Source organism: Camponotus vicinus, unplaced genomic scaffold (genome assembly GCF_025532165.1).
Source record: "Camponotus vicinus isolate PSW18456_S1 unplaced genomic scaffold, iyCamVici1.0 SCAF_4, whole genome shotgun sequence".
Lineage (NCBI taxonomy): Eukaryota > Metazoa > Arthropoda > Insecta > Hymenoptera > Formicidae > Camponotus > Camponotus vicinus.
The window spans coordinates 7,277,696-7,296,271 of NW_028141976.1; the positions used below are offsets into that span (position 1 = coordinate 7,277,696).

At 40.4% G+C, this 18,576-nt stretch overlaps 3 protein-coding genes across 3 annotated transcripts in view; all 3 read left to right on the forward strand.

Annotated features, from left to right (window-relative positions):
* The first annotated feature begins 505 nt into the window (after positions 1-505).
* LOC145970192 (uncharacterized) lies at positions 506-5,045 on the forward strand. The gene is made up of 2 exons (XM_083096741.1): positions 506-2,238; positions 2,315-5,045. The coding sequence occupies exons 1-2, from the start codon at positions 1,160-1,162 to the stop codon at positions 4,866-4,868; spliced, it is 3,633 nt and encodes a 1,210-aa protein (XP_082952867.1). The 5' UTR covers positions 506-1,159; the 3' UTR covers positions 4,869-5,045.
* A 7,568-nt stretch (positions 5,046-12,613) lies between these two features.
* LOC145970135 (uncharacterized) lies at positions 12,614-13,880 on the forward strand. Its single transcript, XM_083096624.1, has 2 exons — positions 12,614-13,321; positions 13,399-13,880. Exons 1-2 carry the CDS (start codon positions 13,229-13,231, stop codon positions 13,657-13,659), a joined length of 354 nt encoding a protein of 117 aa, XP_082952750.1. The 5' UTR covers positions 12,614-13,228; the 3' UTR covers positions 13,660-13,880.
* Positions 13,881-15,332: 1,452 nt separating this feature from the next.
* Positions 15,333-18,576, forward strand: part of LOC145969950 (uncharacterized) — a 43,790-nt gene continuing 40,546 nt past the window's right edge. The window contains exons 1-3 of the mRNA XM_083096290.1: positions 15,333-15,971; positions 18,244-18,368; positions 18,457-18,575. Of these exons, the coding sequence (XP_082952416.1) occupies positions 15,333-15,971; positions 18,244-18,368; positions 18,457-18,575 (883 nt within the window). The remainder of the gene's footprint in view (positions 15,972-18,243; positions 18,369-18,456; position 18,576) is intronic.

Consider the following 18,576-nt stretch of genomic DNA (forward strand, 5'->3'; position numbering starts at 1 on the left):
TATGCGAGTCGCACGACGAGGCTGAATGCTATAAAAATATATAAATTAGATCAATATTTAAAAAAATTAAATAATTAAATATTTAAAGATCGAAACTTACGTGTCACATTTTTGCTTCTTACACGGTGGAGTTTCACCGTTTCGAATCGGAACGTAAAAATTCATGTTGATTTCTTCAGTGAACCTTTCACACGCGCGATTGATGCAATACTGATCGTATTAGAATTAATATCAATTCAAATAGTATCGCAAATTGCAATGTAGAGGGGATTATTGCTGACACGACATTTTAATTTCCTCTAAAATTTTGTCGCGCCGATATACGGCTGCGATGACATCATCATCCCTAGAACAAAGATTTAGCTGAATTCGCTAAAATCGAGCGCCGGTGTACGGCTGCTCCCGACGCAACCACGTTAGATTTTTCAAATGTATGTGACAAAACGCGAAATTATCAAGGTTAAATTGCAAACGTTACTCCGGGAATTTTTTAAGATGAAATCATTCTAGAATGTTCGATGATATGCATGAGACAGTATATAAATCATGCCGTCAAGGTTAAAACACACATCACCCCTAGACAAAGATTTAGCTGAATGTGCTAAAATCGTGCGCCGATGTACGGCTGCTCCCGACGCAACCACGTCAGATTTTTTCAAATGTACGTGACAAAACGTAAAATTTTCAAGGTTAAATTGCGCATCAGAACAAAGATTTAGCTGAATGCGCTAAAATCGAGCGTCGATGTACGGCTGCTCCTGATGCAATCACGTCAGATTTTTCAAATGTACGTGACAAAACGCGAAATTTTCAAGGTTAAGATGTGCATCGGAACAAAGATTAACCGCCAAGGTTAAAACGCACATCACCCCTAGACAAAGATTTAGCTAAATGTGCTAAAATCAAGCGCCGTTTTACGGCTGCTCCCGATGCAACCACATCAGATTTTTCAAATGTACGTGACAAAACATGAAATTATCAAGGTTAAATTGCACACGCTATTCCGGGGAATTTTTTAAGATGAAATCATTCTAGAATGTTCGATGATATGCACGAGACAGTATATAAATCATGATCAAGAGGCACGCCCCGCCAGTAATTTTGCTAAAGTACATCCGGAACTATCATTGGGAAGCGCATTTCGCAAGTGTGTTACAATATGGAGGAACAAAATTTGCGAGAGCAATCCACATTGATTGATTCGCTGGAAGATTACATTGTGTGGGAACAACGATGCGACCAATACATCGAGTCGTTGGAAGAGCAAAGTCGCATCAAGCGACCGCGATTATCGATCGGAAATCGACAATCGCTGATTGCTCGGATCGCGCGCCTCGAAGGGTTGAAAAATTCGGTACGTGGACGTTTCGTACACGCGGGTGCCGGATGTAGCGCGCGTCAAAATAGACTTGTGTGGCGCGAGATTGATACGGCGTTCGAGAGTCGCGTATCGACTGGTGCGGTGATAAACTATAATCACATTGAACCTCGCCAATTTCTCGATGACGCCAAAGACATAGTGATAGAACATGTGCAGGACGTTATGAAAAAACACTGTAATGTGAAAGTGAACACTATATTTAACGGTGAATTCGTGGCTGGGGATAAACACGCCAACAAAAGTATCAATACGCGAAACTATGAACTCTTTCGCACATCCGATTTACGCGAGTGGTACGAACGGCGTGTTATCGAACCCACCCTAGCGTCTCTGGAAGAGTTTCAGGAACGCGATAGCGGGTGGGCTTTGTCGCGAATACTAAATTTAACTGTAAATATAAATAAGTATAATCCTATGCGTGCGGGGTGTCACATCAAATTATCGCGGGAGATTATGTTGAAAAGAGCGGTGATTAATGTACAATCTAAAGACAATGCGTGTTTCGCGTGGACAGTGGTCGCCGCCCTATACCCCGCCGAAAGAGACACGAATCGGGAATCATCGTACCCGCATTACACGACAGTGCTGAATCTCCAGAACATTGAGTTTCCAGTGACTGTGAACCAAATAAAAAATTTTGAACTTGCCAATGACATTTCTATAAATGTGTACAGCATCGAAGACAAGAACAGCATTGTCCCGATGCGTCTTACGGAGCAGAAGCGGGATAAGCATATCAACTTGCTGTACATTGAAGACGACAACAGCGTCGGACATTTCACTTGGATTAAGAATTTATCCCGGCTCGTGAGCTCACAATTGAGCAAACACAAGAATCCAAAATATATCTGCGATCGGTAAGTTTAATTTGAATAATTATAAGTTATGTAGCAAATTGTATATAAATCTAAAAAAAAAATTTTTCTTTTACAGATGCCTGCATTATTTTAATTCGGACACCAAGTTGCAGTCGCATACGGTCGACTGTGGAAAGATGAATGATTGCGCTGTCCGATTGCCGAGCGATAAGGACAAGTGGTTATCGTTCAACAACTTTAATCGGAAGGAGCGGCTTCCATTTGTGGTCTACGCCGACCTGGAATGCGTTCTGGCCAAGACGGAAGAAGAGAAAAACGCATATCAACATCACCAAGTATTTAGTTTAGCTTATTATGTACATTGTTCATACGACGAATCTTTATCGGCATATCATTCGCGTCGTAGCGCCGATTGTATAGCATGGTTCGCCGCAGACCTCAAAAATTTAGCGTTACGTGTAAAAAATATTTTAAAAACAAATGTCCCCATGGTAAATTTGACGTCCGAAGAGTGGGAGAAATTCCATAGCGCCACTCAATGTCATATATGCGAAAAACCGTTCGTGCAAGACGATACACGCGTTCGCGATCATTGCCATCTGACCGGGCGGTACAGAGGTCCAGCACACTCAAATTGCAATTTAAATTATAAAGAATCTTTTTGTATTCCCATAGTTTTTCACAATTTATCCGGTTATGATTCACATTTCATTATCGAGGAAATAGCCACATCGTTCGAAGGGAAAATCGAGTTACTTCCGATAACAAAAGAGAAATATATTTCGTTTACAAAAGATGTTTGTATGGATGAAGAATCAAAAAATCATGTAAAATTACGTTTCATCGATTCATTCAAATTTCTCGCATCGAGTCTCGACAAATTGGCATCGTTTTTGGACAAAGATAAACTCAAAATTTTAAAATCAGAATTTCAAAATTTATCAACAGAAAATTTCAATTTGTTAACGCGAAAAGGTGTATTTCCGTACGAATACATCGACTCTGTAGAGAGGTTGCAAGATACGTGTTTACCACCGCGCGAATCGTTTTACAGTTCCTTGACCGGTGACACTGTATCCGAGAGCGATTACGCGCACGCCGAGAACATCTGGACGCGATTCTCCATTCGAACGCTAGGAGAATATAGCGATTTATATCTTAAAATTGATGTCTTGTTATTAGCCGACATTTTCGAAAACTTTCGAGATAAATGTATCGAAAGTTACGGACTCGACCCCGCGTATTACTATACTCTCCCCGGATACACGTGGGACGCCATGTTGAAACATACCAAGATCACGTTCGAGCTGCTTACTGACATCGACATGGTTATGTTCATCGAACGTGGTATACGCGGCGGTCTGAGTCAATGTTCGGGTAGATACGCTCGCGCTAATAACAAGTACATGGAGTCGTACGATCCATCGAAACCATCATCGTACTTGATGTACTTTGATGTAAATAATTTGTACGGATGGGCAATGTGTCAACCGTTGCCTTACGCCAATTTTCAATGGGTCGACGATGTGACCAATTTTGATGTATCATCCATCACGCTAGATTCGCCTACAGGCTATGTCCTCGAAGTGGACCTCGAGTACCCGCAACATCTTCACGATGCGCACACTGACCTGCCGTTTTGCCCGACACGCGACAAACCACCTGGCAAGCGGGAATTTAAACTGCTTGCAACGCTATACGATAAGAAGCGTTACGTGATACACTATCGCAACCTGCAGCAGTGTACGCGTCACGGTCTTCGCGTAACAAAAATACATCGAATTTTACAGTTTTCACAATCTCCGTGGCTTCGAAATTACATAGAATTAAATACACATTTTAGAACATTGGCTAAAAATGATTTCGAAAAAAATTTATATAAATTAATGAACAATGCAGTGTTTGGTAAAACGATGGAAAATGTGCGCAATCGTGTCGATGTTAAATTGTTAACAAAGTGGGATGGTCGGTATGGCGCAGAGGCAATGATCGCGAAACCAAATTTCCACAGCAGAAGCGTTTTTTCAGAAAACTTAATCGCTGTGGAATTGCGCAAACTCGAGGTGAAATTCTACAAACCGATTTACGTGGGTATGTGCATACTCGACATATCCAAGACATGTTTGTACGAGTTTCATCACGAGTATATGACGCCAATGTATCGCGACAAATGCCAGGTAATGTACACCGATACGGATAGTCTCATATATCACATTGAGTGCGCGGATGTGTATGAGAATATGAAGCGCGATATCATCAGATTCGACACGAGCGATTATGCAGTGGATAATGCGTATGGTATACCGCTTGTAAATAAAAAGGTACCGGGCCTGATGAAGGACGAAAACAACGGTACCATAATGACCGAATTCGTCGGGCTCAGAGCAAAGATGTACGCGTTACGAGTGAATGGAAAAAAGGACACGAAGAAAGTTAAAGGTGTCAAGAGTAACGTTGTTGCGAGAACGATAACGTTTGACGACTACATGCGGTGTTTGAAAGAAGAAATTGAAATGACGCGTCAGCAGTCGTGTATACGATCTAAACTGCACCAAGTATACACGATCTGCGAGACGAAAATTGCTCTGAGTCCGTACGACGATAAGCGGTATATCGTACCCGAAACCACCGATACGTTACCGTGGGGACATTATAGAATACCATTGTAAATAAATGTATATTTTATTTATTATTAATTGTATATTTTGTACATAACCATGTATATATTTTTATATTTAATACACTTTATATATTTTTATATTATTAAATATTTATATATTAAATTATTTATATAGTTTATATGTATATTATTTTAATAAATATTTATAATACACTATTTTTATGTATCCAAGAGTTGTATGATTTATCCATTCCCAACCATTTCACGTATACGTCATCACCCTTTTCCCGCAAAATTTTTTCCACGAGATATACGTCGGGATTAGCGACGCGTTGTAATTCGTATTCGTAGAATCCTCCAGCGACGGGATCTCCACGCGAATCTTGGAGTATGAATGTCGCGGGATTAGTTTTCTGCACCTCGACAATCTTAAAAACTTCGGTCGTCCAATTAGGTGTGAAACCTTTTTCAAAGATGGTCTTGTATTTGCTTACGCGTACCGAATCGCCTACTTTAAATTTTGTCGGAGCCGCAATTTTTACGTTGCTATACACCGTATTTAAAAGTTTTTCGGCGATCGCTGGAGTGACGTCGGCAGGTCTCATACCGATGGTGCGATGTTTTCGCGTATTGTACTCTGCAACGAGTCGAGATAGCTCGTCGATCCATTTGTAATTTCCGTTGAGCGTAAACATTTTCCACATATTGTTTTTCAAAGTACGATTGAATCGTTCCACGACCGAGGCTTTCATAATGGAATACGTCGAGTAATGATTAATGTTGTGTTTCTTCATGAGTTTCTGCACACTCGCGTTGTAAAATTCTTTTCCTCTGTCGGTTTGAAAATTTTTCGGACACCTTTTATCGTCTCCAATAATCTTTGCGATCGTTTCGGACATTTCGTTTCCGCTCTTGCTCTTGAGCGGTACGGCCCACGCATACTTGCTCAACACATCGATAACTGTGAGTATGTATTTATGACCCTTGTTGAGTCGAGAATACGAACGCATGTCGACCACGTCCGCCTGCCACAGATCGTCGTATCCGCATACAATGACGCGTCTTCGTGGAAAATTTCTTCTCGCCGGAGCATGTAGTTCCTCGACAAGTTGTCGCTTTTCGGAGGTGTTTATCTTCTTTCGCACGTTTGATCGAGGCATAATTAATATTGCGATATTAGTATGTCTCGTTTACTGTGTCGAGTCAGATGTTGCATATCTCAGCACATTCTTTATCTCATCCATCATTATTCGTAGCGCCTGCACGTGTGTTTCAAGCGTGATAATTTTTTGCTCAATTTCTCCCTGTCGATCTCTCAAAAGTTTATCCACATATCGTTTGTTGACGGCGTCAGTATCAGTTTCCGGTTGCGCTACACGTTGAATCTTGCGCGACCTTGCGTCAAAGCCGGTAGTAGTCTGGCAGAGAGCATTATCGCGAACGTAATTTCTCAATAATCCATTCCATTGATAGTACAAATTATTCGACGTTCCGAGCGATAATCCAAATTTATTAATCGACATTTCGGTACCGAGAACTTTGACGGAATGACATGTATCGTTGACGCATAGTTTAATTTATAATAATGCCAGCCTCGCGAAGTTCTTCGATAATTGACAAGATTTCATTGTCGTGAGCATTGTTGCCGGCTCGACGCGAGGCGTCCAGCAATCGCAAACGATCTACCAATTCGTTGGGATCGTTCCAATGCACGTAATCGATCATGTTGTCGCTTAGCGTCATGGTGTGCGGCGCGTCTATACCTCTTCCCACCTTTCTATCGGGGAATAATGGTGCAATTATATATTTGTACTTGTATCCTTTGTTACTTTTAATAGGATTATTAACTTTGTTGTCACGTTTATGCGCATTTGTTGCTTTTAATATACTTTGATATTTATACAAATCGTCTTGAGTGTATTTTTTATGATTGGGAAATTTTCTAAAAATCAAATCGTAGATACCTTCGGATCCCGTATATTTTATTCCATCGATAATTATATTATCTTCCATGTCCACATCGAAACGTTTATCACCGAGCATCATTCCTTCGCTGGTAAATTTAACACCGTAGACGTAATCCATACTCTTATTTTTATCAACACTCATGATAGCTCCTATATATTTTTGCGCTAGTGGACCAAAATGATCTCGGAACGTTTTCTGACCTTCGGACGTTTCTAATTCATGTCGGACCGATGTTACAAACGAATCGGGCGTGGTCTCATAAATTTCTTCGACGGACGGGGATGGTATTGTTTGACGCGGTTGTACTTTTATCGGAGTAGAAACAGTAGCCATATTAGAAAATTGTTTCCTTCGTTTCGATCGATTCGGTGTCGAATATATCGGCGAATCGTTTATCGGCATATTTATCCGTGCTCGCTTTATTCCTTGCTTCGACTCTTTTATTTTTTCCTCGTGCTTCTCTCCAAACGTTAAACTCAATGGTTCAATTTTCGGCGCATCAGATTCCACAGTATTTTCGATAAGCTGTTTTAAAGGTTCGGTAATTGGCTTAAATTGTCTTTCCAATGCAACGTCTTCCTCCATTTTACCAGTTTTCAAAGCGCGATATTTTTTGCGAATTGATTCGCTCATTTTTGCAATCTCTATCGCAATCTTTTCACGATCGTCGTTCATGATGCTTGATCAATGTGTCGATGACGACTGATCGCTTTACGGTATCGCGAAATCATTAAATCCTCTTCTATATCGTCCATTGATCAACGTGCTGTCTTTATCAATGACTACGAAGCCATATTTGCGTTGCCAACATTTCTGACACAATGCGCGGAAATCGTCGTAAGACATGTCGGTATTTACATGATCGTTGTATACATGTTTCAAGTTTGTGCCGTCTTGTTTAAATAAAATCAAAAGATTCGCATTATCGCGTATAAGATGCTTAGGTATCTTGGCATACGTTTGACAAAGATAGAAACAGTCGACGCTCGAGTGTCGACCCATTGCAAAGTATTCTCTTATCGTATCTTGCTTGTCACATGCCACGTCATCAAAGATAAAGATGGAATTCGGAAGCGCCTCGCTCGGTGGAATGACATCGCTGTTATTAGAGAATGTGAAATAGCCAATTTCGTCTATAGGTGCTAATAAATTTTCCAAGTATCTATATTTCGGTTGTTGAAGCGATTTCGAGTATACGTACGCGTTCTCGAAACGTACACCGTACGGACTTTCTATCAAACTAATCAACACGTTTGTCTTACCGCAGTTTGAAGGGCCGCAAACGATACCGCGTATAGTAGTCGGTAGCATGTTTCCATGCTTGCGTACTTTTTTCTCCGATATTAGTCTATCGTCGAAATTTGATACTTTGATTATCCGCGCTTGTCGCACGAACCGCATGTTTTCTCTTTCGAATCAATTTTGCGAATGATCACGAGGGGGGAGACCTATTTATAGAGGTGTCTCAACTCGAAACCGTTCAGTATCAAAATGTTTCTCCTTCTGTCGGATGAAAGAGACATTTTCCGGCTTACCGCCGAACAACTGCAGTATATCCCAAAGATTGTTTTACTACAAAATTTTGGTGATTACGTGGAACGATTGTGGGACAAGCTTCCAGAATATATAAAGGCTGATTCGGAGGTTCGACAATATCGTTCGTGCATGCGACATTACAATCAGCCGTGGATGCGAACACACATCGACGGTCCACCACCATTAATAAAAAATTGCTACGAATGTCAGCGAGAATCGTAAGAGGTAGCGGTCTCTTAAATCGTGCGATAAACGCTCTTCCCATCGAATTACATATTCCCGGTTATCAGTTTTGCGGCCCGGGAACTCGATTAGAGAAACGATTGGCTAGAGGCGATCGAGGCATCAATCCATTGGACACCGCTTGTCGCGAGCACGACATTGCTTACTCGCGAAGCAACGACCTCGGTCAACGACACGTCGCGGATCGCATACTAGCTGCAAGAGCGCGAGAACGCATTACCGCGAGGGATTCGACTCTTGGTGAAAGAGCAGCCGCTACGACTGTTTGGGCGACAATGAAGGCAAAGACAAAACTCGGCATGGGGATGAAAAAGTCATCGACGACAAAGAGGAGGAAAAAACGAATACTTCCAGTAGCGAAACGCGGTGGTATTTTACCACTTTTACCGTTGTTGGGAGTTGTCGGTTCTTTGGCCGGCGGTGCGGCGGGAATCGCAAAGGCGGTAAACGATAGCAAGGCGGCGCAACGTCAGCTGGAAGAGTTGCAGCGTCACAATCGCGCTATGGAAGGTCGCGGACTTTATCTTGCTCCGTACAAGCGTGGACAGGGATTCTCAACAAAGTCTAAGAGAAAAAAAAAAACGTCGAAAAAACATTAAAAATGCCTACGGGTGCGACAACTAACGTGCAATTGGAACAATTGGCGAAACGTATGCACATACCGTTCTTTAGAGGTGTTTTCATGCGCAATAATTTACCAATAAGCAGTGTACGACGAAACGAGAGCGGTATCGTCAATTTGGATGACGTTGATGGTCCCGGTACTCATTGGGTAGCGTACGCAAAGAGGGGAGATCGTATCGTATATTTCGACAGTTTTGGAAACCTTCGACCACCCAAGGAACTTGTGCGATATTTCGGACGAGTGAAAATTGAATACAATTATGCATCTTATCAAAGTTACAATCAGAGCATCTGTGGACAGTTGTGTTTAAAATTTCTTCAAACAGTCGACGATCAATTTAAAGCCTGACAATCCATCGTCATGACTCAGTATTCGTTCGACATGTCACTGACACTTACGTTGACTGGCAGAAGCAGCGTTCTCGCTGTAAGCTATTTTCCCGCTATAGATTTGACTGATGCCGATTACGAGCTTGGATTAACGGATTTTGAAACTTATCATACGATTCCAAACGTAAATTTTTTGAATAATAAATTTTACTTTGGCAACGATGACAAGGAAATTACGATTCCCGAAGGATCGTACGAATTGCACGCTATAAATGACTATCTCAAACGTGCAATTTTGCAAGATGAACACCTTTCCAGAGATGTTGAAAACGATTATGATGAGGAATATCCAATAGCGCTCCGCGCCAATCATAGCACGCTAAAGAGCGAAATCAAATGTGCCTACAGAATAAACTTTACCAAACCCAACAATGTAGGATCCTTGCTTGGATTCTCATCGAATCGTATATTGCAACCTCGCGAGTGGTACGAATCGGACGAACCAGTTAATATTATAAACGTAAATATTATTCGTATAGAATGTAACATGACTACTGGTGCGTACAGCAATGGCATGCGCGTACACACAATACATGAATTTTCACCGAGCGTACCACCAGGATATAAGATATCGGAAACGCCGGCACAGATCATTTACCTGCCGATCATCGTACGGAGCATTACGGATTTAACAATACGTATTGTGGATCAAAGAGGTCGATTGCTCGATTTTCGAGGAGAGGAAATTACCGTAAGATTGCATATACGGCGGCGACAAACATAGTATGCTCGTGCTGAACGAAACGGAGCACGCGAGAGACAATACTTTTACGAGGGACAATACTATTGCGGTATCGGGTGACAATAATAAGATAGCCATTAAGAAGAAGCTGAGCGCGTTGAATCGTGAATTTTTAAAATCATTGGGATTCATCGTACGAAAAGAATGATTGATATTTTGAATATCGGAGGTGAACCAGTCTTTGACGATCGCATCGTCAAGATTGAGACTCATACATACAATCCGTACGCCAATACGATGCTTGGATACAGCGACGAGATACGAATACCTATACAACATCAGGATTTGTACACGTTACCGTGCGAAAGCTTTCTTTACATCGAGGGAAGGTTTAATGTGCGTAAAGCGAATGACGAAATGAAGGTTGTATTGGGAAACAATTGCGTCGCATTCATGTTTGATGAGCTTCGATACGAACTCGACGGAGTAAAGATTGATCGCAACAGAAATGTTGGAATAACTTCGACGCTCAAAAATTATGTCTCTCTAACGCACCAGAAAAGTATAAACTTGAAGAACGCTGCGTGGGATTTGACGTACAATGGTGACAAAAATTATTTCAACTATTGTGTACCGCTCAACATGCTGCTGGGATTTTGCGAAGATTATAAACGCGTTGTGATTAACGCTCGTCACGAATTGATTTTGATACGTTCGCGCAACGATAATAATTGTCTATTCGGACACCCATCGTCGGAGGCAGAGATTGAATTACTCAAGATACAGTGGCGTATGCCTCATGTAATATTGAACGAGATTAATAAATTGTCGATGTTGCGAATGTTGGAAAGCGGACGATACTTGAATATGAGTTTCAGATCTTGGGATCTATACGAATTTCCTCTGCTGCATAGCACGACTAAGCATTCATGGACCGTGAAAGCCGCCTCCCAGCTAGAGAAACCACGATACGTGATCTTTGCATTGCAAACTGGTAAAAAGAATTCAGTGTCACAAGATGTTACATTATTCGATGACTGCAAATTAACCAACGTTAAACTCTATTTAAACTCGGAATTTTATCCCTATGATGATTTAAATTTAGATTTTGAAAAAAATAGATTCGCCGTTCTATTCAACATGTACTCTCGTTTTCGCAAATCTTATTATGGATGCGATGATAATGCAACGCTATTAACCATTTCAAAGTTTCTACATTGCGGTCCTCTCGCGGTCATTGATTGCTCGCGACAAAACGAGTCTGTCAAAACTGCTACCGTGGACGTGAGAATAGAGTTTGAATGCAGGGAAAATATACCGGCGAATACTACCGCCTACTGTCTCATCTTGCACGATCGGGTTGTCGAATATAATCCATTGACCAATGTAGTCCGCAAAATTACATAAGTCAGCAAATATCCCCTCCATTGCATATGAAAAAATATAAAAGATTGAGATGTTTGACGATCGACATCAGTCTGCGATCGGATCTTGTCATCATGGCTGTGCCAACGTTTGTGGATCTACAAGGATTTATCGTTGGGAAAAATTTTGTCGTGAAGGAAGCTGCTGTTCTGAGAAAGGGATCCGTACTTTCTCATTATATTTTTACATGTCCCGAACCATGGCACATGCTCACAAAATCTGAGAGATGTCAGGTTTTATGGTTGATGAAAAATCACCATGGATTATCGTGGAATGATGGACACGTTTCATATTGGAAATCGAAACGTTTAATTATGACAGCGGTGATGGGTGCAACGGGGGAGGATGATGATGCGTCACCTCTCGTGTACGTTAAAGGGCATGAAAAACGGCAATGGCTAGCCGATATACTGGACAATGATGCAAGAAACGATGTGATTATCGAAACTTTGGATGCAGATTATGAGGATGTAGCTTCTTTAAATAAGTTAGATGTTAAGAATACTGTACGTTGTGAAAATCATGTAAAAAATTGTGCTTTAGAAAATGTATTTAAGATTTATAATTGGTGGTTGAAACATCATGATTCATCGAATCCATATTTATAATAAATTGATGATGCAATATATTTTTATCGTCTTTCTTATTCTCTCCTTTCTTTCCTCATCTCTATCTATGTACGTGTGCAGTATCGTGTTTCCGTACGCGACACAGCTGCCACAGATATTGTATTTCGATACTACATTGTGGTACATGATAAAACATTTAAATATTTGATAATTGAATATAGTTTTACGTTCGATAACCGTTCGACGAGCGTTCATTCCCGTTCAACGAGCGTTTGTTTCCGTTCGACGGGCGTTCGTTTCCGTTCGATTACCGTTCAATTACCGTTCGACGAGCGTTCGTTTGCGTTCGATGACCGTTCAACGGGTGTTCGTTTCCGTTCGATTACCGTTCAACGGGCATTCGTTTCCGTTCGACGGGCGTTCAATTACCGTTCAATTCCGTTCGATTACCGTTCGTTTCCGTTCGATTACCGTTCGACGGGCGTTCGTTTCCGTTCGACGGGTGTTCAATTACCGTTCAATTCCGTTCGATGACTGTTCATTTCCGTTCGATGATCGTTCAATTACCGTTCAACGAGCGTTCGTTTCCGTTCGATGACCGTTCGACGAGCGTTCGTTTGCGTTCGATGACCGTTCGAGCAGGGTTGACACATTATAATGTTATATTATATCATGCATACTTTTGTCTTACGACGCGTTTTTGGTAAAGCGATAATGATATGTCCCTATTCTAAAGTTTCGTGTCGAGACCTCGTTGTCTCCTCACAAAGTAGCGATATGATAATATTAATATTATATTATATACCACGCTGAGAGTTGCATGGGACCGCGTATACTTTTGTCTTACGACGCGTTTTTGATATGGTGATAATGTCGCATCTCTGCTATAAAATCTCGTGCCGAGACCTCGTTCTCTCATCAGAAAGAGTTTAGAAGTGCGCGAGTAAGAAGTGTGTAAAAGTTTAAAAAACAATGGATCATCTTGCATCATTGTACAAGGACTGGAAGACGAAATTGATGGACATATTATGTATCGTAGCACTCAACATGACTTTCACGTGGAACGTAAGTAGTGTTTTGTGATTATTTTGTGAAAAAGTGTAAAAAATTTTGTATTTATATTAATTATACTTTTTATGTAGTTCCAGGATGAAGTCCGCATACCGGGCTTCATGAACATAGAGCACCGCCAGTGGGTGCGGGCGGTGCGCCGGGCCGAGAGGGAGAATTTTGGAGACGTGTGGGGCGACACCCCGGAGGGCCTAGATGGAGATATATTTGATCTGCGGCGGCTCTTCGGGGAAGAGCCCTACGAAGAAATAGAAGAAGAGATATGGGTCCAAGAAGAGGAAGATTGGGAAGAAGAGGAGGAGTGGGAGGACTTAGTAGCCCCAGGGGGCTAAGGTATATCTATTTTTTATAATTTTTATTATTAATTATTAAAATAAAGCTAATGAAATGTCTCTTTTTCTGTTGCAGGAGCGGCCTCCCCATGTATTTTATATTTTTATATTTTTATTTTATTATTATATTACTATTCTTATTATTATTATATTTTTTAAATTTTAAATTTTATATTATTATATTACTATTCTTATTATTATTATATTTTTTAAATTTTAAATTTTATATTATTATATTATTATATTACTATTCTTATTATTATTATATTTTTTAAATTTTAAATTTTATATTATTATATTATTATTTTATTAGACACACACACACACACACACACACACACACACACACACAAATTGTATAATACACACACACACATTTTAAAATAAATGTTATATTTAGTATTGAAAAGAAATGTATTTATTTACGCGCCTCTCCTTGTGTTCCCATCCCTTGCGTCTCTCTTGCGCTAGTTGTAAGTATAGCAATATCGTTCTCTCTCTCTCTTTCGTACGCGCTATCGTTCTAACAATAAGTCTCGCGTTAGTTGTAAGTCTCGCGATATCTTCGTTCTCGCTCGCACGCGTTATCTTAGCTATTATCGTTCTCTCTCGCACACGTTGTTCTCGCGATATTATAGTTCTCTTTCGTATGCGTTCTCTTCGCGCTATTATCGTTCTCTCTCATTCACAAGCTCGTCGCTATCACTCACTTACCTTTGCGTCGTCCTGCTCCCACCTATGTGGCATCTTATAATGCGTCGTCCTTGTCCCACGTTGACGCCATCCTTGTCACATGTTGATGATGTCACGTGTCATCCTTGTCGCACTGTCCTCTTCACACACTTTACGCTATCCTTTTCCCACACGTAGCGCTATTCTTCTCACACCACCGTCTTCTTTCCGCGGATCCCCCCTACCCGCGCGGACCCCCTCGTCCATCGCTCGCGCCGCGGATCCCCCCTACCCGCGCGGACCCCCTCGTCCATCGCTCGCGCCGCGGATCCCCCCTACCCGCGCGGACCCCCTCGTCCATCGCTCGCGCCGCGGATCCCCCCTACCCGCGCGGACCCCCTCGTCCATCGCTCGCGCCGCGGATCCCCCCTACCCGCGCGGACCCCCTCGTCCATCGCTCGCGCCGCGGATCCCCCCTACCCGCGCGGACCCCCTCATCCATCGCGTGACGTCATCATCCCCCGCGTGATGTCATCATCTCCGCGTGACGTCATCATCCCCCGCGTGACGTCATCATCTCCGCGTGACGTCATCATCCCCCGCACGTGACGTCATCATCCCCCGCGTGACGTCATCATCCCCCGCACGTGACGTCACCCCCCCCCCCCGCGTGACGTCACCCCGCGTGACGTCACCCCCCCCCCCGTGACGTCACCCCCCCCCGCCGCGGTTCCCCCTCGCCCCTCACCCCCCCTCGGAGCCCCTGCGTTAGAAACCTCATAGTCTTACTACTACCTTCTTCGTTTCCCCCCTCTCAACATAATTACCGCCTGAATGCCATTAATAATAATTGGTTTGTCAATTTTTCTTCTATAATTATTCCTGAAGACATACAATGTTTCCTACAATTAGGAAAAAAATTCAGCCTTCCTGTTCAGCACAATTCTCTACAGCGCAACATTTTTGAATTTATTAAATTTTTAGAAACTAATTTTTACAAAATGGATCCCTTAATTTCTCAAGAAATTCGCAACAATGCCATCCATATCATCAACAATTTTCTCACTTTCCCTCCATCCCTTACAGATCTTAACAAAGACATTCTTGTTAAAGCCAGACGCACTAAAGGTTTTTTGTCAGATAATTCAAACCTCCTAATTACCAGAGTTAATAAGGGCAATACTACGGTAGTTCTAGATAGAGATGTATATTTGGATAAAATGGATGATTTACTGTCTGATGAAAATACTTATAGAATTGATAAGGATCCTACCAAAAAGATATCTAACGAGCTAATAACACTTTTGACTAGATGGCAAAAGAATGACTATATTTCTATTAACACATATAGGTCCCTACGTCTTAGCGATGGTGTACTCCCACGAGCCTATGGTTTGCCGAAAATACACAAACAAAATTGCCCTCTTAGAATTATTGTCTCATCTGTTAATAGTCCGCTACATGCTTTTGCTGCCTTCCTCCACAACATATTATATTTACACCTTCCGAGACTGAAAAGTCATGTAAAAAATAGCTTTGAATTAGTCAAGAATTTGAGGGATCTTTATATTGAGGATGATTATAAATTATTATCATTGGACGTCGTCTCATTATTTACCAACGTTCCGACAGATTTAGTTGTAAGAGGTATTGCAAAACGTTGGTATTTCCTTAACAAAAAAATTGACATTCCTTACAGAGAATTTCTATTCGCGATTAATCTTGTATTAAATTCTACATATTTTAAATTCAATGACATTATTTATAAACAAGTTTTCGGCACTCCCATGGGCTCCCCTCTGTCTCCAATATTAGCTGATATTGTAATGCAAGATCTCGAGGAGAGAGCGATTTCCAGTCTTTCTTTACATCTCCCCTTTTATTTTGGATATGTGGATGACATAGTATTAGCAGCTCCTTCCGCTTCTTGCCAAAAAATTCTCCATGTGTTTAATTCATTTCATAAACGATTACAGTTTACTATTGAAATTGCGGATGAGAATACTCTTAATTTTTTGGATGTTTCAATTACCATTAACAATAATTTTATTGAGTTTGACTGGTACCGTAAGCCTACGTTTTCAGGGAGATTCCTCAATTTTTTCTTAAATTCACATAAGAGAGGAGTTATCATTGGCTTGATTGACAGAGCGTTTTATCTATCACATCCTCAACACTATGAAAAAAATTTTCTGTTAGTTATTAACATCCTTCTGTCCAACGGTTATCCCTTTAATTTTTTATTTTCAATTCTATCATCCGGAGATTGCGAACGCTCATTTCTCAAAACTCTTTTCCTAACAGTTGTCCTTCCAATTCCCACCTCCCCCCTCCCCCTTCCCCTCCACGTTCCTTTTTCATCATTCCCTATATATCAGGCATTTCTGATAAATTCCTTTCTGTCATCAATAGTCTGGAAAAATCAACAGCCTTTGTTGTGCGTAATAAATTAAATAATTTCATTAAATTACATAAGGATCCTTTACCTAAACTAAGTCATTCGAACAGTCTACAAAATTAAATCCAATGACTGTTCAGCGTCTTATGTAGGTTAAACCAGCAGACAATTAATTACGAGGATCAAAGAATACAAGGCCAATATCAATACATGCTCAGACTCATTATCGATGATTTCTTCTCACAGACTTTCTGATCATGAGTTTGATTGGGATATCTTGATTTTGGATGAAGAATCTTCCTATAGAAGAAGATTATTTTCTGAAATGATGCATATTGCGTGTCAAAAAAATGTCCAGACGGATACGGATCCCCTTGACAAATCTTATTTTCTAATTATCAATAAATTTTCTCAGCCTTAGAGACCTGTCTTATCCAAATTTTCTTTCCAGTGTTGCCATCTTCCTGTCACTGCCTTGAGTTTGTTCGCTTTCGGTTTTTTTACCCCCTCTCATTACCACATTAGCCTTAGTTACCACAGACATGTCGTCGGAGTCAGTTCGCTCTTTCCGAGTTCCTGTATCTTTGCATTCTTCCGACTTTCTTATATATCACTTTCTATCTTTAGGTAATTATACTTTATTTTTTCATTTGCGTTAATTTATTCTGCTTTTGCTTTCTGACACTCATTAATTCTTCTGTTCTTTTGCTTGGTGTTGTGTGTGATCTCGTTTTTTGCGATGCGGGTGCGTGTTGCTCTGCCTTTGTTTTATTTTTACAGGATATTTATTATTTCCATTCTTCTCTAAACATTTGATTTTACTTTTTAACATTTGGAGCTACATATCTGGGCCTTTTTCCTCTCCATCACGCAAAAGGTCCATTTGCACACGCTACTTTCACGTGATTGCCTGTTTACCTTTTTTGCAGCCACGCTCTCTACGCTTCTATATCATAGGTGAGCGGCATGTCATTCCGTCGTTATTGCGAGATTTATGTTCGAGAATTTTATTTGTAAATTTATAATTATGCGTGCGTTTTATAATGTCACCACTCTTTCTGCGATTTTTGCATTCCCTTTTTTTTCTGTAAGATATTGACATGACCATCTGTTCTTTCTTAATTTTGACATTGCTTTATGTACGATTTTTTTTGATACTTATGTTATTGTAATTTGCGAGACATTGAAAATGATCCAGAACCGGATCGAAACGTTTGTCCTTCCTTTAACATAATTTTTTATTGTGAAATTATTAGTTGTCATCAATTTTTTGTTTTCTTGTTTTTACGTACTGTTATCTTTGCACTGTGGTTTTCTACCTATTGATTTCTTAATATTTGATTTATATCTTACAACCACTTTTGTATTAATATTTTCTTTATTGAATTAAGTATTATATATTGAATTAAAAGTAAAAAGTTATGTATTTTTTATGATAATTTTTATATTAATCTAATATTATTAAATTATCCAATTTTATATTAATCTAACATTATTAAATTATTCTCTTTCAGTTGACGAGCGATTTTACCATACAAGTCGAAGGACAACCTATTTACGTTCACAAGGCTATTCTTAATATTCGTTGCCAGTATTTCAGAAACAAGTTTCACCATGATTGGGCTGAAGATGTTCAAAGGTAAACATTTAGAAAAAGAAACTGGTATTTTTATTGAGAATTTTTCAACTTTAGTTATTACATAATGTCACATGTTGCTTTTTGACAGTACATCGGATTCATCACCAGTATACATCATATCGGATAAATTTTCTTACATCGTTTATAGAGCCTTCTTGAAATACTTGTATACCGGCACGATCGATTTGCCTTTGGAAAACGCATTAGG

Coding starts and splice junctions, on each gene's coding strand:
- LOC145970192 (XM_083096741.1), top strand. CDS start 1,160: ATGGAGGAACAAAATTTGCGAGAGCAATCCACATTGATTGATTCGCTG. Junction 2,239..2,314: donor CCAAAATATATCTGCGATCG/GTAAGTTTAATT, acceptor TTTCTTTTACAG/ATGCCTGCATTATTTTAATT.
- LOC145970135 (XM_083096624.1), top strand. CDS start 13,229: ATGGATCATCTTGCATCATTGTACAAGGACTGGAAGACGAAATTGATG. Junction 13,322..13,398: donor ACATGACTTTCACGTGGAAC/GTAAGTAGTGTT, acceptor CTTTTTATGTAG/TTCCAGGATGAAGTCCGCAT.